The sequence below is a fragment of the Patagioenas fasciata genome, chromosome 7, assembly GCF_037038585.1.
Source record: "Patagioenas fasciata isolate bPatFas1 chromosome 7, bPatFas1.hap1, whole genome shotgun sequence".
Taxonomy (NCBI): domain Eukaryota; kingdom Metazoa; phylum Chordata; class Aves; order Columbiformes; family Columbidae; genus Patagioenas; species Patagioenas fasciata.
In genome coordinates this window covers 33,283,951-33,307,839 of record NC_092526.1, presented here as the reverse complement: position 1 = coordinate 33,307,839, position 23,889 = coordinate 33,283,951, and the positions used below count along the sequence as shown (strand labels likewise).

The window sequence follows — 23,889 nt, the reverse complement described above, 5'->3', positions numbered from 1 at the left end:
TGGAGAAGGGAAAGAGGGCTGTCAAAATTATTCTGTGCTAGTGCCATTGCCACTGCAAAGCCCAAATGAATGATTTTGAGGATCGTTGCAGATCCAACTTAGAGTTAAAAGAATGCCTTGGTTTGACCAGAGGAATATTTTATCTGTGGTTGTAAGAAAACATCTCTTCTCCAGGGGGCTTGCAGGCTTCTGTGGCAATTCTTTGGAGATGAATTTATGGGCCTAAGAATCTAGTCCTTGCTGCTTTAGAGTTTTCCCAAGAGAGAGATTTAATCAACCAGTCAGAATGATAATGTTGGCTTTATTGGTTGTGCAAAGAAGTGAAGCAGCCAGAACATCCCGAGGAGTTGAGATCTTGGTGTTCTCACTTGATGAGGTTGAGCCTTTAACCTTGACTTCTCAGATGGAAACTTTGAAAACATCCTAAAAAATGTTTTGAATTAGAATCCCAGTGTCTGAGTTGCAGGGTGAATAATTTCCCTGCACTGTGACCACTCAGTAGAACAGTCCATACTTGAGCAGTTTTTCATTTGCAGTTATGTTTTTTTGGGGGGTATTTTCAAATTCCCTACTTTTAAAAGGTGCCTGAAGGACAGCCTTTGGGGGTTGTTTTTTCTTTGTTTCCAAGGACTTTGAAGGAGACAGGACTGTACAGCCATCGTCACAAGCTAGCTGGCTCTCTGTCCGGAGGGATGAAGAGGAAGTTATCTATAGCTATTGCTCTCCTGGGTGGATCAAGGGTCGTGATACTAGATGAACCAACCACAGGGGTGGATCCATGCTCTCGGAGAAGTATTTGGGAAATTATCTCCAAGAATAAAAAAGGTACTGTTACAAGACGAGATGCTGCCCAGTGGTAAAGGTGATTTGTGGCACATTTGAAACCGGTGGCTTTGAACAGTGAGTTTTGGAGACCACAGAGAACAAATTGTGGCAGGCTGGGATTTTGTAGGCGCTCTGGGTGCATCCTAGTTGGTTTTCGTAAATTCACAGTGTCATTTGAAAAGTAACTTTCCCATAGTACACAATTTATAATGCGGTAACTTTCAACTTCTCTCTGATGTTGCCTTTCGTCCAATTTCACTAATAATTAAACAAAAGCACAGTGGATTTTCATGTGATGCTCTGTTACCTCATTCAGCATAGCTTTCACCTGTCCCGTGGAATCATGTATTCTGTGGTGGCTGATACCAGCTTTGTGTTTTCCAGGGAGAACCATCATTCTGTCAACACATCACTTGGATGAAGCAGAAGTTCTGAGTGACCGAATCGCCTTCCTAGAGCATGGAGGGCTCAAATGTTGTGGTTCACCATTCTACCTCAAGGAGACATTTGGTGATGGATACCACCTGACACTCACGAAAAAGAAGGTTTGTGCCTGAGTTGATCCAAATTTTCAGCGCCTTGGCTGGGAAATTGAATCAGTTGTATGATAGGAAGGAAGGAGGCATGTCATAGTGTGCCACAGAAATGAAGCATACTGCAGAAGGTTCATCTCAGTCTTAGATGTCTGTGGTAGAACAGTTGTTCCAGTATAATTTCACTTTCATGGAATAACTTCTTTATGCCGAGGCAAAAGTGGGGTGTGTTTTGGGTTGAAACCCTTGGGTTTAGCCACACAGGTTCAAGAATATGCTGGTCTGTTTCCTTGGGCTGCCAGTAGCATCATTTTTTCACATGGCTCAGCCACTGAGATGCTTGGGTTGCAGTCACTCTGCTCTCTGGCTCTCTCTGCCTATCCCACACTGGAATTCACATCCTTTTTTTTGTATTAAGTTTTTTTTTTTCAGAAAGACAGTTCACCAAAACACAGAAATCCTAGCTTCAACCCCTCTACACAAAGCCTTGCAGCTCTAGTTGACAAGGCAGAACGTGAGGTCTGAACGTGAGCCCCCTGTATCCCAGGTGTACCATGCAGTTCTTTTTATCCTCCCTTCCCTGCTGGGCCTTTGCTCCCTTTCATGTCCCATGAGCACAGTCACCACAGCAGGAAGAGGCAGAGATTCTCTTGTTTGTGAGCCTGTGTGGAGCTGAGCTGGAGCTCCCAGCAGCTTCGTCTCTGAGGGGGGCTGTCAAGGCTTGCTCAGGGAGTGATGGATGCAAGTATGGTAGTGGTACCAAAGAACTATTGAGGATCTGGATGTGAGTGTGCTGCCTCTCAGTGAGAGATGCTAAGAGAACGTGTGGCCCCCATTCCTCTCGAAGCAGAGAGAGGCTCTCCAGCAGCGCCACCGGACCAGCCTCCGTGCCCTTGGCAAACAGGAACATCAGTGCTCTGCTTTGTAGAACACGGGTTCTTTGAGAGCTAAAGGCAAAGCTGGGTGCAGAGTGTGAATTCTGGAGTTTGGAGAAAGAAAGCAAATGGGGAGAGTTCACCAATAGTAACTGGCCTGAGGCAAAATGTTCTCCTTGTAAGGAAGGGGGAACTCTCCTCTTGACAGCATTTATTGCAGTGCTGTTCGTAACCCAAAGACACAGAATAATGTGCAGATACCATAAGAGATCAGCCTCTCTTCAAGTATAGATAGAGAAAATGAAAAAAGACCCATATGCAAGTCCTGGTTTTCATGGGAAGAAGAGTGTATTTGTGCTGACAGTCAAGTTCAGGTGTCAGTTCTCTTGTGGCTCTCTAGGCTTCTGCTCTGTTGTACTACAAACCCTCTAGCTAGTGCAGAGTGGTTGATTCAGCCCAGTTCCAGTATCCCTGTAGACAGAGGGAGCCCAGTGAGGTCTTGGATGGACCAAGGTGGGCATGGTGCCACATGTCCGTCTTCAAGGGCCGGAAACCCACTTTCATCTCCTTTTGATATTTAACTTGAAATGTTGCATACCTGGGCTGAGGTCACCTGCCAGTTATGCTCTGGGACAGGATTTGGGCTAAATCCTACAGTAGGAAGTTTGGCCTTGCAGCCCTCTCAGTGACCACAGAGTGTTTTCCTCCTTTTTCAGAACACGCTAGAGGAGTGTGACACCACAGCAGTGACCTCCTTGATCCAGTCCCACCTCCCGGAGGCTTATCTCAAGGAGGACATTGGTGGAGAGCTTGTGTACGTGCTTCCCCCCTTCAAGTCCACAGTCTCCGGGGCGTACCAGGCGCTTCTCAGAGCCCTCGATACCAGCTTGAGTGATCTCCACCTTGGTTGCTACGGGATTTCAAACACAACTGTGGAAGAGGTATGAGCTCAGGATCTGCTCAGTTTAATGGAATGTTGTGGAGATCAGCTTCACAGCACTGTGTAGCTCTGCTTTCTGGGCCAGACGGTAGCATGTTCTGGATGTGACGGTTGCAGGCAGGGGAGCAAGTGGTTTGGTTGTTCACTGAGTTACACTTATAAACATCTGAGTGTGTAGGTGTATTTATCAAGCTATAAATATATTAATGCACGAAGTGCACCACTGTCTCACCTTGCTAACAGCTTTATGGTATTTTACCCATAAAATGAGATACTGGACTAGACTAAGGAGAGAGGGCGATGATGTGTTTCTCTTTGAACTGTTCTCTTGGTCTCCACAAATCTGGGTTTGTCTACAGATGCATTGAGTGGGGAAGGAGTTAGTGAACCATCTAAATGATGAACTTCAGTATGGATGTTGTATTGTACAAGTGAGTCACCTGGTGCATCTTGGAGTAACATGGCACCTTTCTGCCCATGGGAAATCTCTGGTCAAATCAAGACAAACATTTAGTTACATCAGAAACAAAAAAGTAACTTTAAATGATGAACAGTGGTGACCCTTGTCTTGCAGAAAGGAGGGAGGGAGATTGCTACCTTTCTCCTCAGAAATTCTTGCTTGCTTTCAAGGAGTTTTACTGAGGCAGTGAGAATGAGTTATACACCATGTACCATGGGCAGCTGGGATGCCATGGCCATGTAGACTCCCAGCGTGGAGGCAGCAGGATTGTTCAGAGGCCATAGGGAAAAATATCCCAGGGAAACATCCCTCCTTGTATCTTCACTGGTGCCATGCAGGGAGAGCCGCCCGTGTGCTGCTCACTGCGTGGGTGTAGAGGGAGTGGAGTTCTGTAGGACTGAACTGAAATGCAGCCTCATTTACACCTACTCATTAGCAGGTGGTATTAGGACAAACTAAGTCCAGGGGGCAGCAGCAAAGGTTTAAGTTTCCACTGCTGCAGCAGGAGAGAGACAGGAGAAGGTGACGAAGGAGCTGGACAACAACAACTTTATACTGAAAAAAACAGTGAATTTCTCTCACAGAGCACAAAGGGAAGAGGAAGAGGATTGTAATTCACAATTGCTGTACCAACTACAGCTACAAAGTAGGAGAGATTATTGTTTTGGTAAATGGAGTCATTTAGACAAATTTTCCTTCGTATTGTCTTGGTCCATAGGTGTTTCTCAATCTGACAAAAGAGCTAGGGAAGGACCGGCAGGAAGATGCTGAACTGCCTCAACAGCCTCCTGGAGCCAGTGGTCAAATTGGCAGTGACGATATGTCTATGAGCACGGATACCTTCACGGAAAGAGACGGTACTAAATTACCTCCAGGTTTTATTTCAGATTTGTTGCAGATGTAAACAGTGACAGGTGGACTGATTTGAGCTCCCCATCTTCTCTTTTTGTTGAAAACCACATTTCACCCAACGAGGAATCACAAAACTAGTGAATCACTGGAAGTACAACCCTCAAGAGTTGTTTAGATCCACTGGTTTGAAATAGTCTGGATCATAGAATAAATTACAAAGGGATTTTGTTTGCATCCGCCTTCCTTTAAATGGATCCAGGTTTTAATCTAATCAGATACAGTGTGTGGGTGAAAGAGCAAATGTATACCTCTGAAAGTAATTGCTGTAATTGATGTAGAGGATTATTTCTACACAAGTAGTAGAACTGGAGAGAGACTTTGTGGAAACCTCTTACCCTGTTGCAAAAGCTAGACAGCTCTGAGCTGGGTCCTCCTTGCTGCTTTTTGCTGTGTCCCAGCCCTTGCGGTGTGGAAAAACAGCTCAAAGGGCCTGGCAGATGGAGAAATCCATGTTCAGAAGAAAGTCAAGCTACACCAGTATCTCTGAGGGTTTGAGAGCTGCAAGAGGTGTCATGGCACAAAATTGATCAAATACATCTTTTCTACTTATGAGTATACCATTTATAGTTATAGAACCATCCAAGGGACAATGCAGAGGTGTTTTTGTACTTGCTTCTCAAAGCTGACCCTGCACTGTAAATGTTACTGTAAACAGTAACTCATATGCTTAGAGAAGTGTTTTGTGTCACTCTTAGTGAGAGCACTGAAAAGGATTTGCTTCATGTATTATATAGGTTAATATTTCATAAAGAGAAATAGGTTGCACAGAATTTGGCTCTCTTTTAGTATACCACAAGCCTGTCAATGCAAAAGATCAACTGTTTTATGTGCTTTGTTTTCTTATTTCAGGATTAATTATCTTATTGATTTGTCCAAGGACTTGCTTTCTAAATTATGAAAAAATCCAGTTTGCAAATACTAAATAGTAATACATTTCCTATGTAAGCTGCAGCTGGGAAGGTAGGATGTAGATAACTTGTAGCATCTGGAAGCCTGTGTTCCTCTTACAAAATCTCAAAACGAATTCACTACATATACACATTTGAAACTAAACCAAAAAAAAATGGCGTTACATGAGCCTAAAACTGAGTTCTGTCCCAAGCCTGACACTTTGTAGTTTTGATTTGCTATCTGTAAAGGAGTGCAGGAAGCTAAATATATGCGCAGGGTACTAAAACCATCCGTTCTCCCTGTGTTTCACAAATACTGATCCATGACAAAATGCATTCTTCTGTTGTACCTAGATCAGCTCCTGATTAGATCAAAAAGCCTGCAGGGTTTGCCGTTGCTGCTTAAGAAGACATCAGCTCTGTTCATTAAGAGATTCCACCATACCCGGCGGGATGTCAGAGGCTTCATTGCTCAGGTCATCCTCCCGGTCCTCTTTGTGATGGCTGCAATGGGACTTGGGACGCTGAGAACCAAGGAGACCGAATATCCGGAGCTGATTCTTTCCCCCTCTCTGTACGGCACATCCGACCAGGCAGACTTCTTTGGGTGAGGGGTGTTCTTCGTGATCCTTAAACCCATTTGTTTATAAAGAACCAGTTTTATAATCTTTCTAAGACCACCCAGTGGAAAAGTGTTACGCAGATATCATGTGGTTACATTATCTGTGTAGTTACGTTACGCAGGTAACACAAACATTAGTAACCAATTTATCTGTTGCCATGCTCAGTGAATGATGCTGCTCAGTACTCTCCTTGGTTTATCATTGTAGTGGATGTATGCTTATGGCCACAAGGTTATGTTTCATGTCCTCAGGCTGCTCAGATTCAATGCTAAGTGGGAAAATTAATAACAAGAAAGCTTTAGCAAATGCCTCTCAGGTGTAATGTTAGAAGGATTTTACCTGCACTTTAGGAATACTGTCCAAGGAATATCAATTTAGATTACCTTGATTAAAAAAAAATTTTCCTAAATCAAGCCTTTTAAAAAATAACCCAAATTGCTGTTATTTTGTTATGTAAAAGGCCCTTGAAACACCCTCCCCCCCAAAAAAAAAAAAAAAGTGATTTTGATAGCTCTTTGAACAAATGTAAATATAAAATTAGGGTAAATAATTTACTAGAATCTTGTGTGAAATTTATGATTAAGAAACATGAAGGAACTGCTGATGGCTTTCTGCTTCAGTGCTGCTAGATGGCGGAATGAGCCAGAACTGGAGTCCTCTGTTCCTAATGTTCTCTGCTTCTTCTGATGGATCACTGCTAGAAAGCAATGGGTCAGAAGAGAGAAGCATCTTCTTGAATGACCAAAACCAAATGGACTTCACAGATGAGAGAGCTGATTGAGACAAGGCTGGAAATAGTGCCTGAAAATTGCAGTAGATGCTTTCTCCCTGGAAACAGAATCTTGATTGTCCAAAAGTTCATCATTATCTTGCTTCAACCTAGAGGCAGCAGATCACTGAAATGTGTGCAATGAACAGTCCTTTCAAACATGTGTGACTATGCTCATGTACTGCGGGCACTTAAGTGGCTTGTAGGGCTAGTACCACAAATAATCATTTATTTAGCATCATAATTAAATCTTGTTTCATTCAGACACAGGAAGTTCCTTGAACATTTTTCTGTTTCTTTTTTTTTTTTTTTTTTAATTTGTTAAATCTTAGGAATTTTAATGAAACCACAGGTGCTTTAGTCACTTCAATGCTTGCTTTCCCTGGAACGGATAATACATGCATGAATGAAAGCAATTCGTAAGTAGTTCTTAGTTTTCTCTTATTTTAAATTCCCAATCTCTAAGAGAATTGATATAACACTGTTAGCCCTTAGACCTTAATAACCATCTTTGATCATCTGCAGAATTTTCATACATTGGTGTCATATGCAGAGAAAAAAAAATCTGTCTCTCTTCAAAACAACTTGCAGCCTCTTTCAGCTCATTAGGGGATGTCAAACTGGCCTTAGGTGCAAGCTTGCGCTGCCCACAGACTTTAGCTGGCGGGATGCATGTCGGTTCTGAACAGGGAGCTGTGTAGTGACTGGTGTGAAGCAAAACTCAGCTCCACTGAGAGCTGATGTGGCTCCCACGCAGCTCAAAGTGATGGCTTCCATCTGGCAGCACAGAACTGTAGATCTTCTCGAAGTCAGAACTATACTCTGCTTTAAGGTTGAGACTGGGACTTCCACACAGTCCCGGGACCTTGACGCTGGTGTTCTTTGCTTGTTCCAAGAAGTATTCGCCACCACAAGCAGACCCTTTGTTACTATGAGTAGTGAGGGAGCAGCTTCGGTAGTGACAGGATCCCATGATGAGAGCAGCTATTCTCGTATCTGGGAAGTAGCCCTTGTCTCCTCAGAAATCCCAGTTATAACACTGAGCCCACCCAGAAGGTTCTTAACGGTTGTTGCCTGTATCTACAAGCTGTGTCGTGAGGGTTGGCTGGCTTGTTTCAGGCTCTGCAGATAAATTTTCAAGGAATTGGTAGTAAAATCCTGGGCAGATTTATATGCTCAAGGGTGCCATGTTTATGTTTATACTGGGTATTTAGTGGCTACCAGGTCAATACAGTCCATTGCAGGACTCCCCAGTTACTGCACTGACAGTAGCCCTTATTTCTGCACTGTAAAATGATTTTGACCTTTACGTGCCAACTCCTTACACTATTTACTGTGGGAAAGTAGTGCTGTCTGGATTCTTTCTGATCAGCTGAACAAATCTTGGTGCAGAGAGTAGGAGTGAGGGCTCTGCTGAGGGGCACTGAGGGCAGCGGTAGGATGGGTGTTCCCTGCAGCACCCATCCCTGAATCACCCAGAGCTGACAAGAAGGTCTGCTTTTCCACTGAAACTACTCACTGCCATCCTTGCTGTCATTAAACATGACAGCAATTAGCATCATTTGCACACCCAAGCATAGGGAACCTCAGAGGAAAATGTGTTCATTTTCAGGCAGTGTTTAAAGGAGGACATGCTTGGCCCATGGATTATCAGCAGAGACCAGGAAACTCAGTATTCTGCCTGCAACTGCACAGATGGCATCCAGGTAATTTGAATAAACCCAAAAGAGAGGGGGCTTGGGAGGATATTTGCGGGGTCCTGTATGTTGGGAGGTGTTTTGTGGGCAGGCATGATACTAAGGGGAACTCCTGTCTCTTTTTGACCTTATTGATTTTGTGCGCTGGATAACCACTGTCTGCACCAGTTTTGAAAGGAAACAGCGTCCCCAGAAGATTCACATGTTAATATATCTGCCGTCCTCCCCATAGTGGGAAAAGGTTCAGGGGTGTTTTTGAGTGTCATGTGATTGTCCCATTTATCAGAGGTGAACATATATTCTAGAGGAAAATTGCATTGTGTTAAAGATGAAAATTGCATTTTATTCAAATACAGTCATTATATGAAAGCACAGCTATTGTTCCTGTTTGCTTGTCAGAATTTAACTTTAGATTCATCTGCTTTTCCTCTGCTCCATACTAGAAATAGCGATGATAAATAATAGTTATTTCCATTATGGTGGTACATACAGAAACAGATATGGACACTGCTGGGCTTAGTGTTTTTATATGCACACAGGGAAAAGGCAGATTCTGCCCCAAGAATGTTACGATTTTACAGTCCAGTTTGAAGTTGATCTCTTCTCCCTCCAGTGCTGTTCAGCTTGTTTACAGTAGGAAATCAGACTCAAGGTGCAGTGTGATGCCATTTGTACAATAAAGCATGTCCTTAGTTGAATGTTCATAGTCATTCCTTAAAATCTGGCTATTTTGTATGGTTTTCTGGACATACACTTAATTTCACATCATGAAAAGTGTTGGCATAATTTCTCTGTTAAGTCAGAATAATGCTCAAAGCAAATTCTCACCTCTAGCAAGCAGAAGCAGGTGTTCCTCAGCATGAAGGAAGCTATTTTGTGTATTCTGATGCAAAGTTATGAACAGATAAACACTGGTCTCTCCCATTGTGTTTCTTATGGATAAGCAGAAAGAAAGAACCAGCATGCTGTCTGGTAGGACACTTCAACCTTATCAGACAGTCAATGTGACCTTGACCCTCAGCATGTTAAATTATATATTCAGAACTAATCCAAGGTTTCTCTGAAGCTCTGGTAAATATTCCTAATGACTGATAGTAAAGGAAAATGTGGACTGTAGCTGCTCTGAAATGCAAGATGAGAGCTTGAGGCCACCACAGAGTTTTCCGCTCTGTGAATTTTGCCCTGTGCCATTGTCTGTGCAGTCACTCTGACGCTCTGCTAAGCAGGATCACCCTTAATTCAGCAAAAATCTTCCTACATAGCATAAAGCACATGTCAAGATCTCGCTGATGTCAATAGAACTGAAGTGTAGGGTTAAGCAAAGGTTGGTTTTAAGCACCTTAATAATTATACTCAGGACAGCATGAAGGAATGTATGCCATGTGTCTTTGCACCCTGATTTGTGAATCGGTTCCAGGACCAGATTGTTGCCATTACCTGCTCTCAATCTTATCCCAATATGCTAGTTTTCAGTTAAAACACAGACACTAATATTTTTGTCCATTTGTCTCCACTCAGACATGTCCACAGACAAACTACACTCCCCCTCACAGAAGGACCTTCTCGACACGGACAGTTTATAACCTCACAGGCCACAATGTGGAGACCTACATTCTGGCAACTGCCAAAGACTTCCTGCAGAAACGGTACAGCATAAATCTCCAGTCCTTCTCCTCTGAATCCTACTGGGAGCAGACTCTCATACATATCTTACCCACTGGGCTTGGAGAGGTGTCATTGCAGTAGAGGTTTAGAAGGGCATCTGGGCTGATGGTCTCTGTGAATCTGGTGAAAGGAGGCAAAATGTCCTGCAATCAGGGAGTTAAAGATAAAGGTTTGTGCTTGATCATAGGAGAGAGAGTCTAGGGATAACTTGTCAATCACCCCCATAGGCTGATGGCTGGATCTGCAGACAAGCCTTTGTCTGACTCAGAAATGCTTAAAAAGAGGAAAATCTGACATAGCCTGTCATGAAGTAAACCCCAGGGAGAGACTTTCCTCCAAGTTTGATTCTCTGAAGACTCTGTGTGTGCTTCACTTAAACAAGTGCATCTGTTCCAGTGAAATCAGAGGTTGAGCATTTTCTTGCACCGTGGGGCTGTTAGAGCTATTAGTGTGTCTGGACTCTGCAACGCAGCCACACAGCATGTCTTGGGGCAAAAATAGCCTGCCATTAAGGTTGTCAAGGAATACGTTCATCTGCCATTGATTTACACCGAGCTGCTTGTCTTCTGGTTAAGAAGCAGTTGTCTTATTCCAGTGTGGTAGGTAAGCGGGTTAGGAGTCCACACGGCTCCAAAATGTTTCTCAGATAGAGACTTCCAGCACAGTTTTGTGATAGCAATAGCCAAGTTTGTTTCCCTTTTTTTTTCCCCCCACAAATAAGGGCTCCTGCAGCAGTGTTGGCTTAGTCATACACTATTTACTGGGATATGTTCTTTTAAGTCAAGCTAGAATTAACTGGGGTGACGGCATGCTAACATGCACCAGCCAAAGGTATTAAAGCTTTTGAATGAGGGTGGCAATGCACTTCCCTCTGGTTTTCACTCAGGTACGGTGGCTGGAGCTTCGGGCTGCCTTTGACACCAGATCTTCAGTTTGATATCAAGCCGGTGCCCCCCAACAGAACATTGACTAAGGTAACTAACCTCCACCTGCTTATCCTAGCATGGGACCCAGGAAAAGTGCTGTTGAGTTCAGAGATATTTCAGAAAATGAAGCGAAACCTTCTGAATTCTGCAGCTTGGCATGGGAGAAATGGCTCGCAGTTCATTTCCTTTCCTCTCCCCTCCCCATTCTTCTTTATTGGTCTGACTTTTCTTGCTAGCAGGAGACAATTTTTCTGCTGTCATAATTTTATTATACAGAGGTGAAAAGACCAATTAGTTAGCACCTTTATCTCATGAGAGAATGTATGTATCTTAACTAGGGCTGGCTGGTGCATTCTGATATACCCTTTCTCTGTTTCTTCTCAGTGAAAAAGCTGTAACACGTCAGAATTAAAAGCACCACTACTGAAATCTGAGGGAGCAGGGAAATGCAAGAGAGTTACCAAGATCCTGTGATCTCATTGCAAAACTGAGCTACCAGGAGAGTGTTCCTGCAAGAGCAGTGCTGTTTTCAGAGATGGCTCCAATGAAAGGGAATCACGGGATTTGTTTCACTATCCCTCAGAGCTCATGTAATGAATTTGCAGGGGGTCTCACCCCTCCAGTCTTACAGCTTCATCTTAGATCTGAAAGCATAGCTGTGTGCTTATCCCATGTCAGATTTAACACCTGGAAACCTTGATAGTGTTGGAAGCTGGGCAGACTCAGGCCTTGCTCTGCTGGGCAAGGAGAATGAAATCACTGAGCATGCAGGATTTGGGGACATGCAAAGGTGGATGCTGTGGGCTGTGTTGAAACCTCTAACCTTAATAGCCTAAGCTCTCTGTCCTTTGGTAGGTAACTTACACCTCCAACCTGGGTGCTGTAAGTTGTGCCTAAAGTAGGTGATGGTAAACTCCCCCAAAGTGCATGTCCTGTGATCTGATTTTTCCCTTCATTCCCAGAGTTTATCATGGATAGGTAAGAAAAGTTTTTGTGGGGAGGAAAGTGCTGTTGCTGAGTGAGAAGGTGGCGACTGGCTATTTTCTGCCCCACAGCAACCTTTTTTTCTCCTGGCTTTCAAGGAGTGTTAGACATTTGACTGCTTAACTTTCTTTGGGAAGTCTCCACTGCTGGCATTCATCAGATCTGAGCAACTTATTACAGAGCAGAAAACAAATGTCTGTCTGCTTTAGGTCACATATCCAGCTAATGCTGCTTTCTTCTCTCCCAGAAGGCAAATTAGGCTGATGGGACTGCTTCTGCTGAAAGTGAAATGTGGTTTTATGGTCATTTAGTACTTGATGTGGCTTAATCATGGGACTTTAACGTGTAGAGCTTATGACTTCAGATAACAACCATGAAATGTTTCATTTGTGCAAGCAGAACAAACCAAAATTTTATCAGTAACAATTTATCTCCCAAATTGTTTCAATTTTTCAATTGTTGCAGGTGTGGTATAATCCCGAAGGTTATCACAGCCTTCCAGCCTATCTCAACAGCTTGAACAACTTCATTCTTCGAGCTAACTTGCCAGAAAATGAGAGTTCCAGATATGGTAAGTGTCCCTTTACATAAGCAGGTTATTTCTCCTATTTTTGGGGGGAATATCCTGGTTCTGTTGAAATTGATGACAACACTTACCTTGACTTCAATGAGGCCATTTCTTTTTTCCCAATTATGCAATTCCTTTATAAACAGAATTGAAACCCATGAATAAATCACATGTTTAATTTGTCTTTGTCAAAGACTCAGGGGAGCTGGACAGGGATGACCCCAGCTCCTACGTAGACCACTTCCTTCATCCAAAAAATGCCAGTGGTTGCTATTTGATTTATTGCCTCCCATCATGGTACTGAAACAGCTTTCTCATGATAGGTGGCCATTAGTTATGCATAGAAAGGCTATTTTAGGTGATCTTTGGGGGTGGTTTATATTAGTAAATTTTAATATGTCACCCTTCTGCTGAGAGCAACTCAGGATGTGGGTATGTGTGTGCTTGTGTTTGAATGAGAGGGAGATTAAGTGAGAAACATTATTTTCAGCTATATTTTTCCTCTGACATGCAGCAGATACAGATTCCAAGGAGTGTTAGTGTAACCCATTTGGGGTTATCAGTTCTCAGAGCTTCTCCTCAGTAATGTAATGCAGCAACCCAAATGCCTGCTGATAAGCCAGGGCACCCTCTCTCACCGTTTGTGGTTTAGCCTACTTTAAGGGTGCAGCATGGGCACAAACACGTCTGTGTGTATATGCCTGTCCCTAGAGAGGGAGGGGGTGCAGGGAGAAGAGAAGGATTTATGTTGATGCCATTTTGAGAAACCTTATGCACAGATTTATGGGATCTGACAAGGGTAGCAATTGAGTGCAGAAATGCCCTACCGATTGATTTTTCTGTGACAAATGGTGCCCTCCCAGTTCTGTCCTGGTCCTGCCGTGCCTCCTCAGCTCAGAGAGCTGCCGCTCCAGGTGATGGTGAAATAGGTGACAGTGTCTCTTTGCTCGTAAGACTGTTGCTCATTGATGTGTCTCAATTGAACTACAATGGAAAAGGCATCTGGTCTGAAGCTTTGAGTGTCATGCCATGAATTAAAGAGCAGGACACTGATTACAAGTCAAAACAGCATCTCTCTCATCTCACCTCCATGTACTGATGCACCAAAACTCCCCTCACAACAAGCTCGGCTCAGAACAAGTGAAACCGGTGCCTTGTCCCCGCCACCATCCTAAAATACCCCCCGGCTTATGCCTTTGAGATTTGCAGCATGCCCGATGGGTCAGAAGGTTGAAGCCCTTAGGTGTGCACTGCGAGAACGTTGCGCAAAGCTGCAGCCCCTGCCTGGGTGTGGAGAGAGGAGACCTGAGCTGGGCACTTCCAGCAACAGGAACATCCCAGAGCAGATGAATTATTAAGCAGCGAAGCTTCTTGCCCTGTCTCTGTATTCCCAACACATGCTGTAGCGAGAGCAAAGGCAGGACGCTCATGTGAACAGTCAGAGTTTTCACAGGGTAAGTTTTATACCAGGAAAAAAACAAAAACAAAACCAGAAAAACCATCACAACACCACAACAATTTTCAGTGGGAAAGAATAGCAGCAGTTTTTATTCCATCTGTCCTGCTGCTTATGCATTTTTGGAAAGAAATGCTTAGTAGTAAATGACCAGGCAGATAATTCCCCACTTCCCACTAATGATCCAAGCCATAGAACAGGGGAAATAAAATGAATGGATAAGAATGGCTCCCCTGGGGTAGTGTAAATCCAGTTTGAAATACAATTGAACAGACGTTCTGTGTGGTATGTTCCTGGCAGCTAAATCTATTTGTTGTTGTGACAAATAAATGACAGTTTAAGAACCGTTGAAATGGCCAGATAAAAGTGTTGTCATTTCAGCAGTTTGAAAGAGGTGCCAGTCCTGCTTTAGAGGTTTGACTTAGGCTGCGTATATTTTTAAAAAATACATAAAAAGCTTTTTACCCTGTCACTAAGCAAGTCATAATAGCTTTTGACTTACGTATATTGTGCTTTCTCTTCTCTCAATCCCAACCAACAAAAAAGAGAAAGCATTGAAATGGAAATTTTGACTTCTAGCCTAAGCTTCAGTAAAGGAAAATGGCTTTATAGTGAAGTATTAACAGATTAGACAGACGATATCTTTCTTTCTCTCTCTCTTTTAGAGAAGGGAAACATTTCCTGGCTGTTTGTGTGGCTTTATCAGCAGCCCAAGATTTTAATTCCATTTCCCTCACTGATGACAAGACTGAGGTGTAGTTTTTTTTCCTCCCTCCAAAATGAATTTCCTATGAAATCTTCCCTTTTGAATTTATTTGCTCAGTATGGCATATAGACAGCCCAACCCACAGTCTCCCCCTTTCTGATCCCTGTGTGGAGTGCTGGTTCTTAGGGAAAATAGCGCAGAATAGTTCTTCCTCGTATAATTGCTGAAAGTCAGGTGCCTGCCTGTAAGGAGCTTAAATTTCAGAGGTGGCATGTTCTAGTAAATCGCTCGGGATTTAATAGCAGTTACAGGTCCTTCGGTGCTCCCTGAGAACTGAGGCATTTACTTAGGGGCCTAAATACAGATTGAGTACCTTGTTTTTAGCCACATAAACACCTCAGCCTAAACCCTTTCTCAGGTGCTGGAGTCTTAGAGACTGGGCTGTCATCTTGGTGAGATCTGGGCAGAAACCTTCACCGGGGGTTGGAACTGGCCCACCAGAACCCCCCACGTTCCTCCTTTTGTTAGGAGACTCTGGCTTTATAGGCACAAATTGCCTCCAAACAGCAAATGCACTCTGATGAACTATACTATTATATTTTGGGTTAGGTGTTCTCCTTGGTAAAGAAGTACTTAAACCAAATCTTCTGAACGTGATGCACAAGAGCAGAAAATTTCTCTCTTGCAGCTTGTGCCCGATACAAACCCGCTTTAAGGGATCTTTTGCAAAATATCACATGGGACTTACCAACACAGTAACTAGATTTTTGCTAGTTCCTTTGGACAAAATGCTATTTTTTTTGTCCTAGCTGCATAAGACAGAATAATTCAAAATTAGTTCATTGCCAAACTGGGAACAAAAGTGTCTGCAGCTTACATGGGTTTATGCTAGCATCTCAACAGATGTTGTATTGAGAAAGACATATATCATAGGAAGATAATAGTTGTAGAAAAAGCCAATAGGGAATGATTGTTTGTGATGATAGAAGAACAAATTAAATGCAGTGAGATCATCAAACGGCATCTTTAAAATGAAACATATTCACCAGTTTTGAATGTGCCTGTGTTTGAGGAATCCAACCTCAAATACATGGACCTATGACCATGTGCCTCATTTTAGGTGTGGGAGTGCTCTCACTGAAGTGAATGATACCATCAGCCAGATAGATGCAGAAACAAGGCCTAGGGTTTGAATTTCAGATCTGCTGTGCATCAAAGTGAAGTCCTAGGAAAAATGAGGATGCTCAAAATTGTGCCCAACATCACACCAAGATGACAGAGCAAAAGCCAGCTTTTGATCTGCTTTTCTTCTCTACTCAGAGTTTTCTGTATTACTGTCAATATCAGGAGCTGGTGAAGGAGGCTTTAAGTTAGCCACATTTTCAATTTATTTTTTTTGTTGTTGTTTTTGTAGGTATTTTCTTATCATCTCACCCGTATCCTGGAGGACAGAGTCAAGAACAAGTAATGTAAGAAGATTCATTTGGCTGATGCCTGAATTGTTTAGCTTCAAAAGGAGCAAACCAGCTTCTTGGAAACCATAAACCAGCCTAAATTACTGAATATCTCTCGATGATGAAACTGCTCTCTTCCTTGTCTTCATTCCCTCTACGCTTGAGTTAGCATCCTGCTTGCCATCAGAGCTGCTGATTCCTGTTGTGGTTTCTTTGCAGGATCTCATATAGATCTGGAGATCATTGTTACAGCATCACACATGTTTGTGCTTTGCCACAATAATAATGATTATATAATTTTCCTTTTGGCCTTTCCAATCAATGCCATAGTACAGTGTTACAACTCAGTGCTGTGACTCCTTTTTGCTAGGAGTAATTAACATCAGCAAAAGATGCTGGCACAGAATCAGGACCTTTTGCTTCTGAGCTCTAAACAATGCCTCTGCAGCGAGGGAAACCTCCCGCTTTCACTCACCATATACATCTTTTTCCCCTTTCTGCCCAGGCTCAACAGTTTACTCGACATCATAGTTTCAATGTCTGTCCTGGTTGGCTACTCTATCACAACGGCAAGCTTTGTGCTCTACGTGGTAAAAGAACATCAAACCAAAGCCAAACAACTGCAGCATATTTCAGGCATTGGGATGACAAGCTATTGGGTGACTAACTTCGTTTATGATCTGGTAAATAATTCACATTCATAAATGCACTAAGAGTAGCATTACACAGCAGGGGAAAAAAAAGTTCTTTATTTAAAGTTGGTTGCCTAGACTTCTTAATATTATTACTACCAAGAGTGTTACGTAGTAATTGTTCTCCAAGGCACCGAAGACAATTAAATGTGAACCACAACACTGGATTTTGCTAAGCGAAGGCATTTCTTCTCTCTCGAGTGTATGCAAAGCACTCAGCACATTTATATGAGAGCAACACACAACAGGCCAGAGTTTGATTTCAATTTTAACATGCAAGCAGCAAGCTGCCTTTCTGGTAGCTTGCAGGGCTAGATTAGTTGTCATGCAGGCTTTACGCATCTGGGGTACGGCTTTGGTTCTTGAGGCTACAGCTATTCTGGAAACCCTGGGGGTAGAGAGTGTGACATTAGCAGACATCTCACAGCTGGCACTCCCCTGTTGGGCAAAAATCCATTGCTGGGTTGAATGCTCAGTTTAAGGTTATATATTATAAAGGTTTTTAAGCCAAGGGAAGCTAATAATGCAGCTATATGCCTTCCAGGACACGAGCAAGTTCCTTTCTACAGTGCTGCACTGCTCTGTATAGAGTTACCACCTTTTTCCTATAGATGGTTGGGCTCCCCAGCACTGTGCTGCATTACGTGGCGTAGGCATGCCCTTGTTCTCCCTGAAGTTAAGTTTCCTCATGGTAAAGAGGGTTAATAGTGCTGCTGGAAAGCATCGCTGGGCTAAGAGGATCAATATGCACAGTGTCTGTAGACTAAAGTACTCTATGTCTTATGAATTACCTTCAGTGCACAATGTCAAACCCTCACACTGTTAGAGAGCTGCTCGTGAGCTTTGGCACTGCCAGCTCTGCTGTAATGGTGATCAGCTCTACGTATCTAACAAATTTCTATCGATGCAGTTGTGCTAGTGCCTAAAAATCCCACTGATGTCAGTTCCTGAAAATATGAAATCTTGGAGGGCACTTGGGTGGCCAGCCCCTCTGCCACAGTGAGGGCTAAGGGCTAAAATCCCTGGGGGAACATGAGCTGCGACTCTTTCTGCAGAGCAGAGCCTCAGCTTTTGGGTGTTTTGGTAACACCAATGCATGCTAACAAAGCAGTCCTAACACTACTGTGCTCACCACTAAGTAGCCTGTTTACAGGGACTAGTGTGATTAGGCAACAGCACAAGTACCTGTGGCTTGGAAGGGATCTGAGTGTGGCTGCAGCCTGGCTTGAGCGAGGATGGGGCAGGCTTGTGTCTGCATCCCTGATCCAGGCCCTCCCTCCAGCACTGCATATTTGTTAAATCAGCCTGTGGAAAAATCCCCAGAGTCCTTGCCACAATCAGTATTCAGTGGGCTGAGACTAATCCAGTGCTCTCGGCAACTTGATATTTCTCAGCGAACCCGTGCCAGTAAATTCTGTTAAATCCCAAGGCTGGGGAAGAGAGGAACCTCTCGAAGCAGATGTTTGGTAGGTCCCTGGCTTGACTCAACATTATATAGACGAGATTTACAGGGCACGATAAAGTGCTCTGACTGCAAGGCTAACAGAAAACCCAAAGGGGTATTTTTCATTCGCAACCTTTTTTTAAAGCACTTTCTGCCCACAGTCCTGAATGTCGAGGCTTAACCCATTCAAAGTGGCTTTGTGGGAACTCATTTGCAGGACTCCTGAAAGTCTCAGGAGGACTGAGACCCCTCCTGTGTTTGTTTTCCCTTATAAAACCCAAATTGTGCTTGTGGCACCAGATTCAGGCATGGCATTGTTGCTTCTGCATAGTTCTAGAGAAATGTTTAAGAATTATTGTCATAATAACATCTTTTTAATATCATTTTGCAGGTACTTTTTATGGTCCCTGTTGGACTCTCAATAGGAGTTATTTCATCCTTCCAGATACCAGCTTTCTGCAACAACAATAACTTACTGGCAGTATTTCTTCTTCTGTTAATGTTTGGGTAAGTGTGGAGCTTAGTTATTTAAATATCATTGTACAGAGTGAGGATCAGGATATTGCAGGCTGCTGCAATTTGGGATCCAAGGGAGGAATACGTGGGCTTTTTTCTTTGACATTTACTTTCCATATGGTAACTAGTTGCTCCTTCCAGAAGCAGTGAGCTAAACTACTGTCATCATGCCTGCTTTGTTCAAAGCAAACTCTCTGTGAGGGCATGAAAAATATTCAAGGTCACAGTGACGACCCAAGCCGTAAGCAGATGCTTATTGTACTATTGCAAAGTTCGAGATATAGAAGAATTTCAAAACCAGAGAAGGAAAAAAAAAATTAACAAGCAGCATAAATCAGGAAAACTTAGCAAAAGTGTTTCCCTGGATTTGAATCCTCCAGGCCCAGTCTGTCTGCTTTCAGTTGGGGTTCCATTTTTCAAAGTAAGAAAGATAAACTTTCTTTCCAAATTTGAACAGATACAAAGCCGTTTTTCCTTCTTGAAGCTCCTGTAATATGGAAATCTAGTCACGTGCCAAACCAGAACTATTATGTTGTCTGAGGTCTTTAGTTGTTTGTTTTCAATTGCACTTCGAGTTACTGTAGTGTTCTCTGCAATGTTGGCAATTTATAGATATGCAACATTTTCATGGATGTACCTGCTGGCTGGGTTTTTCAAGGAAACAGGAATGGCCTTCATCGTTTATGTTTGCGTCAACTTGTTCTTTGGCATCAATACCATCATCACTCACTCAGTTGTATTTCTGCTCTCCCAGGAAAAGGCCACAGACCAGGTAGGAACCCTACTAATATTAAACCCTTGGTGAAACAACAGGAGGCTTCTCATTGAGTTTGGTGGCTTTGATCAGGTCCTTAGCAGCTGGCTGGTTTCAAGGTGTTCGAGGTAGACCAAGCAGAGGACAGTAGTTGCAGGACTTAATGGGGTTCCCTACAGACAGGGCATGAGCCAAACAGGAATCTTGCCTGTCTGTAAATCTGCACCCCCAGCAAAGAAGGAAATGATGGTGACAGAGGGGAGAATACAAAAAGAGGGGAAGAAAACTGCCTGTGCAGAGAATGGTGGGAGATGGGTATAGATGTTTGATTAGAAGTTGATAGGGTCTTTGAACCATTGCTAAGTTGTTATAGCACAAACTGTGAAGAGTGACAACTAGATGTCATTGCCCTGAGTCTGACGTGCTGTATTAAGCCCAGCAGCAGCTGTCTGTCATCTAGTTCTCTAATGCAATCATCTTCTCCCTACAAGGATGAAAAATGACTCAGAGATAGTGATGATTCCCTGAAGTAAAGCCTTCTCTTAAACTGAGATATCCTTGGGAACCGCTGGGATAAAATGTACACCTTACATGTAGTTTTCTTCTTTTTATAAGGGGCAGTTGCTTTGTAAAACAATAGCTGGGTTGGATTTTTCTCTCTAGCTGGTCAATGCTTGTTTAGCAACCCCCTGGATTTTAGGGATGTGTGTGCAATTATGATCACCTTTTATCCCTCTCTGCCCCAGTGGCAGGGAGTTGGTTTCTTTCCATGCTCATTTACTGCTTCCCCGCTTTGCCGTGTGCACTAACTCTTCCTTCTGCTCGAAAGGTACCAAATCTTATTTTGTGAGTGTGAGACTACACACTGGGCTGTTTTGCCATGAGTTAACTGGAAAGGCTCATCTGTGTCTTTTAAAGCCAAATCTTGTGTTTTATGGAGATGTTTGTCTAAGGAGAACAGACAGGACAGCACTCCAGGGGAGGGGGCAGTGCTCCCCAGTGGGCTGGTGCAGGAGCTGTGTGGTTTTGGGAGGCACAGTGCTGCTCTGGGCTGGATTAAGCTCTGGCTCAAGGGTGGGTTTGGGCTGCTGCACACACAGGGTGAGCGGCTGGAGCAGCAGTGAGGGACTGTGCTGGGAACCGGCTGCTGTTTGCTGTGGGTGATCACAACTTCAGAGCTGCCTGTTGACTTTTCTGACCTTGTGCCTGTGAAATGAGATGTCTCCAGAGCTCTTTGCTTTCAATTTATCTCTGCTCTGAGACACAAGCAAATCCCAATGTAATTGTTACACTTCAGTCCCACAGTAAAGCCGATGTGTTTGTTCCATGAATAAAAAGAGTGACTGACTGCGCTGCCTTTTTTTTAATTTTCAGGGCTTGCGTGATCTTGCTGAAAACTTAAGGCATGCGTTCCTTCTGTTCCCACAATTTTGCTTTGGTTATGGCTTGATTGAACTGTCACAGGATCAGGCACTGCTGGGCTTCTTAAAAGCCTATGGAGTGGACTACCCCGACAAAACCTTCGAGCTGGACAAGACCACATCCAAGCTGTTTGCCATGTTTATCCAGGGCACTGTGTTTTTTGCCATTCGTCTTGCAGTTCAAGACAGGATGATTCAGAGAGTCTGGAACAACATACTGGAGTAAGTAACATCTGGAGTCTCGCAATGAAAACAGACCAAGCCAGCACTCGGTGGTTTAATTCTGGGCTCTTGCACTATCATTGTCAATTATGAAGCCCATAAATTTCCAAGACACTTTGCAAACCAGGAATAAGTTTTCTCTGGCAGCAGTCCCAGTTTCTACCAGTAATTAGAGTATTAACTAATAGAGGTATAGGTTCCCAGAGTCTCTTGGTAGTCCTTGTTGGCTGAGACTGTGGCTTTTGTTTCAGGGCTCTGGGTTGGGTAGGCTGATGTTCAGCTGGCTGGTAGGAGCAGTCAGTCCATTGACTGTTTCAGTCTCCCCATCTCCTCTGGCTTGGGTGCCCACAAGGAAGACCAAAAACGGTCCTGTCACCTGCATTATGAGTGTGTCTATGGTGCAGGATCTCCTCCAGCTCAAAATATTTGCTGAAAAAGAATAAAAAAATAGGCAGAAAGAGAACGCAGGGGTTTTTTTAACTCCCTAAATGGTGCAAATATCAGGAGAGAACAGAAACTGTGTGTACACCGATGTATGTTTGCACGCCCTGGGATATCCCAGGAAGGCTCCTTAGTACCCCAAGCACACAGGTGCCCCGCTGTCTGCTTGCCCGAGGGTAAGGTCCCCTCTCTGCCCTCCCCGTAGGTTCCTGTTTGACAGAGTGCATGGCAAAACGTCGCTTCTGCCACCCGTGGCTGAAGAGGACGGGGACGTCCAGGCAGAGAGGAACCGGGTAGAGTCTGGCAAAGCTGACTTTGATGTGGTGCAGCTCCAGAACCTCACAAAGATCTACCACCTCCCTTACAAACGCATCATGGCTGTGAAAAACATCAGCCTCGGGATTCCTGCTGGAGAGGTAAGTGAAGGGGAAAGGCTGCGGGCACCTTCCACCCTGGGCAGGGAAACTGGAACAGATCCACAGTCCCACTGTCATCTTCTCTCCCAGTCCCTGTCACCGTTCCAGCACAACTGTCATGGTTTGCTCTGCTCTGACCTTCTCCTTTGCCTTTGCGACTAAAGGCTCCTGGTGGATTTGGGACACCAGGTGACAGTTTGAAGGCCCCAAAAGAGGAAAAGTGGATGAGGCAGTGATGGAGCAGTATTCAGAACAAAATGTCTGCCTGCTGTGTTTGTACAGCACCTAGCATAGTGCATTTTGAGGGGGGGCAGTTGCTGTGGATTACCATATAGTAAAAGAAGACAGCAGGATTTGCCCAGTTGCAGTTATTCACCTAAACTGCATGGGAGAGAGTGAGCCAGGCTTATCTGCTTGTATTTCCCACCAGGGAAAGACAAATCACTTCAGCTAAACACACATTTTCAAATGAATCGGGACTTTAAACTAACTCTAAAGAAAAAAAAGACTCTTTGGTCATGTCAGTGCAGTTACCTGCAAAAACACTGACTCACGAGAAAAGCCTTGAATCAATGCTGTACATCTGCAGCGGGCCCAGCACGTGAGGATTGTCACATCAGCTGCTCTGTACTAACATCATCAAAATAAATAGGAATTATCAGCACAGTGGTGATTGCTTATGCAACACACAACAGCATATCTCCAACCTTAGCAATAAAACAAAGATTTTAGTATGAGATACTGAACTGCACTACAGGGAGCCAGTTCTTAATCTTATTAAAGTAGTGCATTAGTGAGATTATTTGACAAAAATCTTGGGTTGCATTAAGATTTTACCAATGACAGCACAAACCTCACTCACCTCATTCCTATGAATAGCTCCATTCTTGTCAATGTGAGGCTTTGCACAAATTAGATGATCAGGATTTGGCCTGTCAGATGAGTTCGTGGCAAAAATGTACCTTGCAGTAAAAGGAATGACTCTAATAGAGACACATCCTTGATTCTTCACCATAGTAAACAAACGGTCCTAATATAAGCTGCAGTATATTGCACCATAAACAACCTCCATTATAACGTTCGTATGCTCTGAGTACCTCTGCTGCTCTAGCAATTTGTCTTGCTCAAGGGTCCAGAGAAGAGACAAGATGCACTGAGCACTCATCTCAGAGCAATATTTTCTGCATTATAAATACAAAATGGTTACATTTCTACTTTTCTTTCTCACAACTCAGTGCTTTGGCTTGCTTGGTGTGAACGGAGCTGGAAAGACGACCATCTTTAAGATGCTGACAGGTGATATCGGAGCATCCAGCGGAAGATTGCGGGTCCAGGATCATTCTGGGTATGTAGGATGTGATTTCTGGGGAAAGCATGTGAGGAAACCAGCTTGGGAGCAGTTTTTCAGGCTGAATGGCAAAGGAAAAGAAATGTAGAAGTCTGAAACAAAACATTGAGAGCAAAAATAAACAAGGCAGGAAATTTCATCCTTTGAAGATGGTCTGGTTGCTTCCCCAGGGTTGCACTTTGTTGTTGTATCTCTGCTGCTCTCAGTGGTGTTTCTTCCATATCATTCCATTGCCAATGGGATCAGACTCAGATCCTTAGCTCAAAGCATGCTCTAACAGGAGCAGGTTTGGTGACAACTGTGCCATCTGAAGTGCTGATGGTAAATGGAGAGTCATGTACTAGACATCACA

General features: G+C 43.6%; 1 protein-coding gene across 1 annotated transcript in view; it reads left to right on the top strand.

Annotated features, from left to right (window-relative positions):
* ABCA12 (ATP binding cassette subfamily A member 12) overlaps positions 1-23,889 on the top strand; it is an 84,535-nt gene that overhangs the window by 55,097 nt on the left and 5,549 nt on the right. The window contains exons 31-47 of the mRNA XM_065840850.2: positions 629-825; positions 1,210-1,370; positions 2,950-3,174; positions 4,352-4,490; positions 5,790-6,042; positions 7,160-7,246; positions 8,440-8,533; positions 10,043-10,170; positions 11,076-11,163; positions 12,565-12,670; positions 16,244-16,298; positions 16,789-16,966; positions 18,811-18,926; positions 19,548-19,707; positions 21,064-21,332; positions 21,979-22,189; positions 23,425-23,534. Of these exons, the coding sequence (XP_065696922.1) occupies positions 629-825; positions 1,210-1,370; positions 2,950-3,174; positions 4,352-4,490; positions 5,790-6,042; positions 7,160-7,246; positions 8,440-8,533; positions 10,043-10,170; positions 11,076-11,163; positions 12,565-12,670; positions 16,244-16,298; positions 16,789-16,966; positions 18,811-18,926; positions 19,548-19,707; positions 21,064-21,332; positions 21,979-22,189; positions 23,425-23,534 (2,577 nt within the window). The remainder of the gene's footprint in view (positions 1-628; positions 826-1,209; positions 1,371-2,949; positions 3,175-4,351; positions 4,491-5,789; positions 6,043-7,159; positions 7,247-8,439; positions 8,534-10,042; positions 10,171-11,075; positions 11,164-12,564; positions 12,671-16,243; positions 16,299-16,788; positions 16,967-18,810; positions 18,927-19,547; positions 19,708-21,063; positions 21,333-21,978; positions 22,190-23,424; positions 23,535-23,889) is intronic.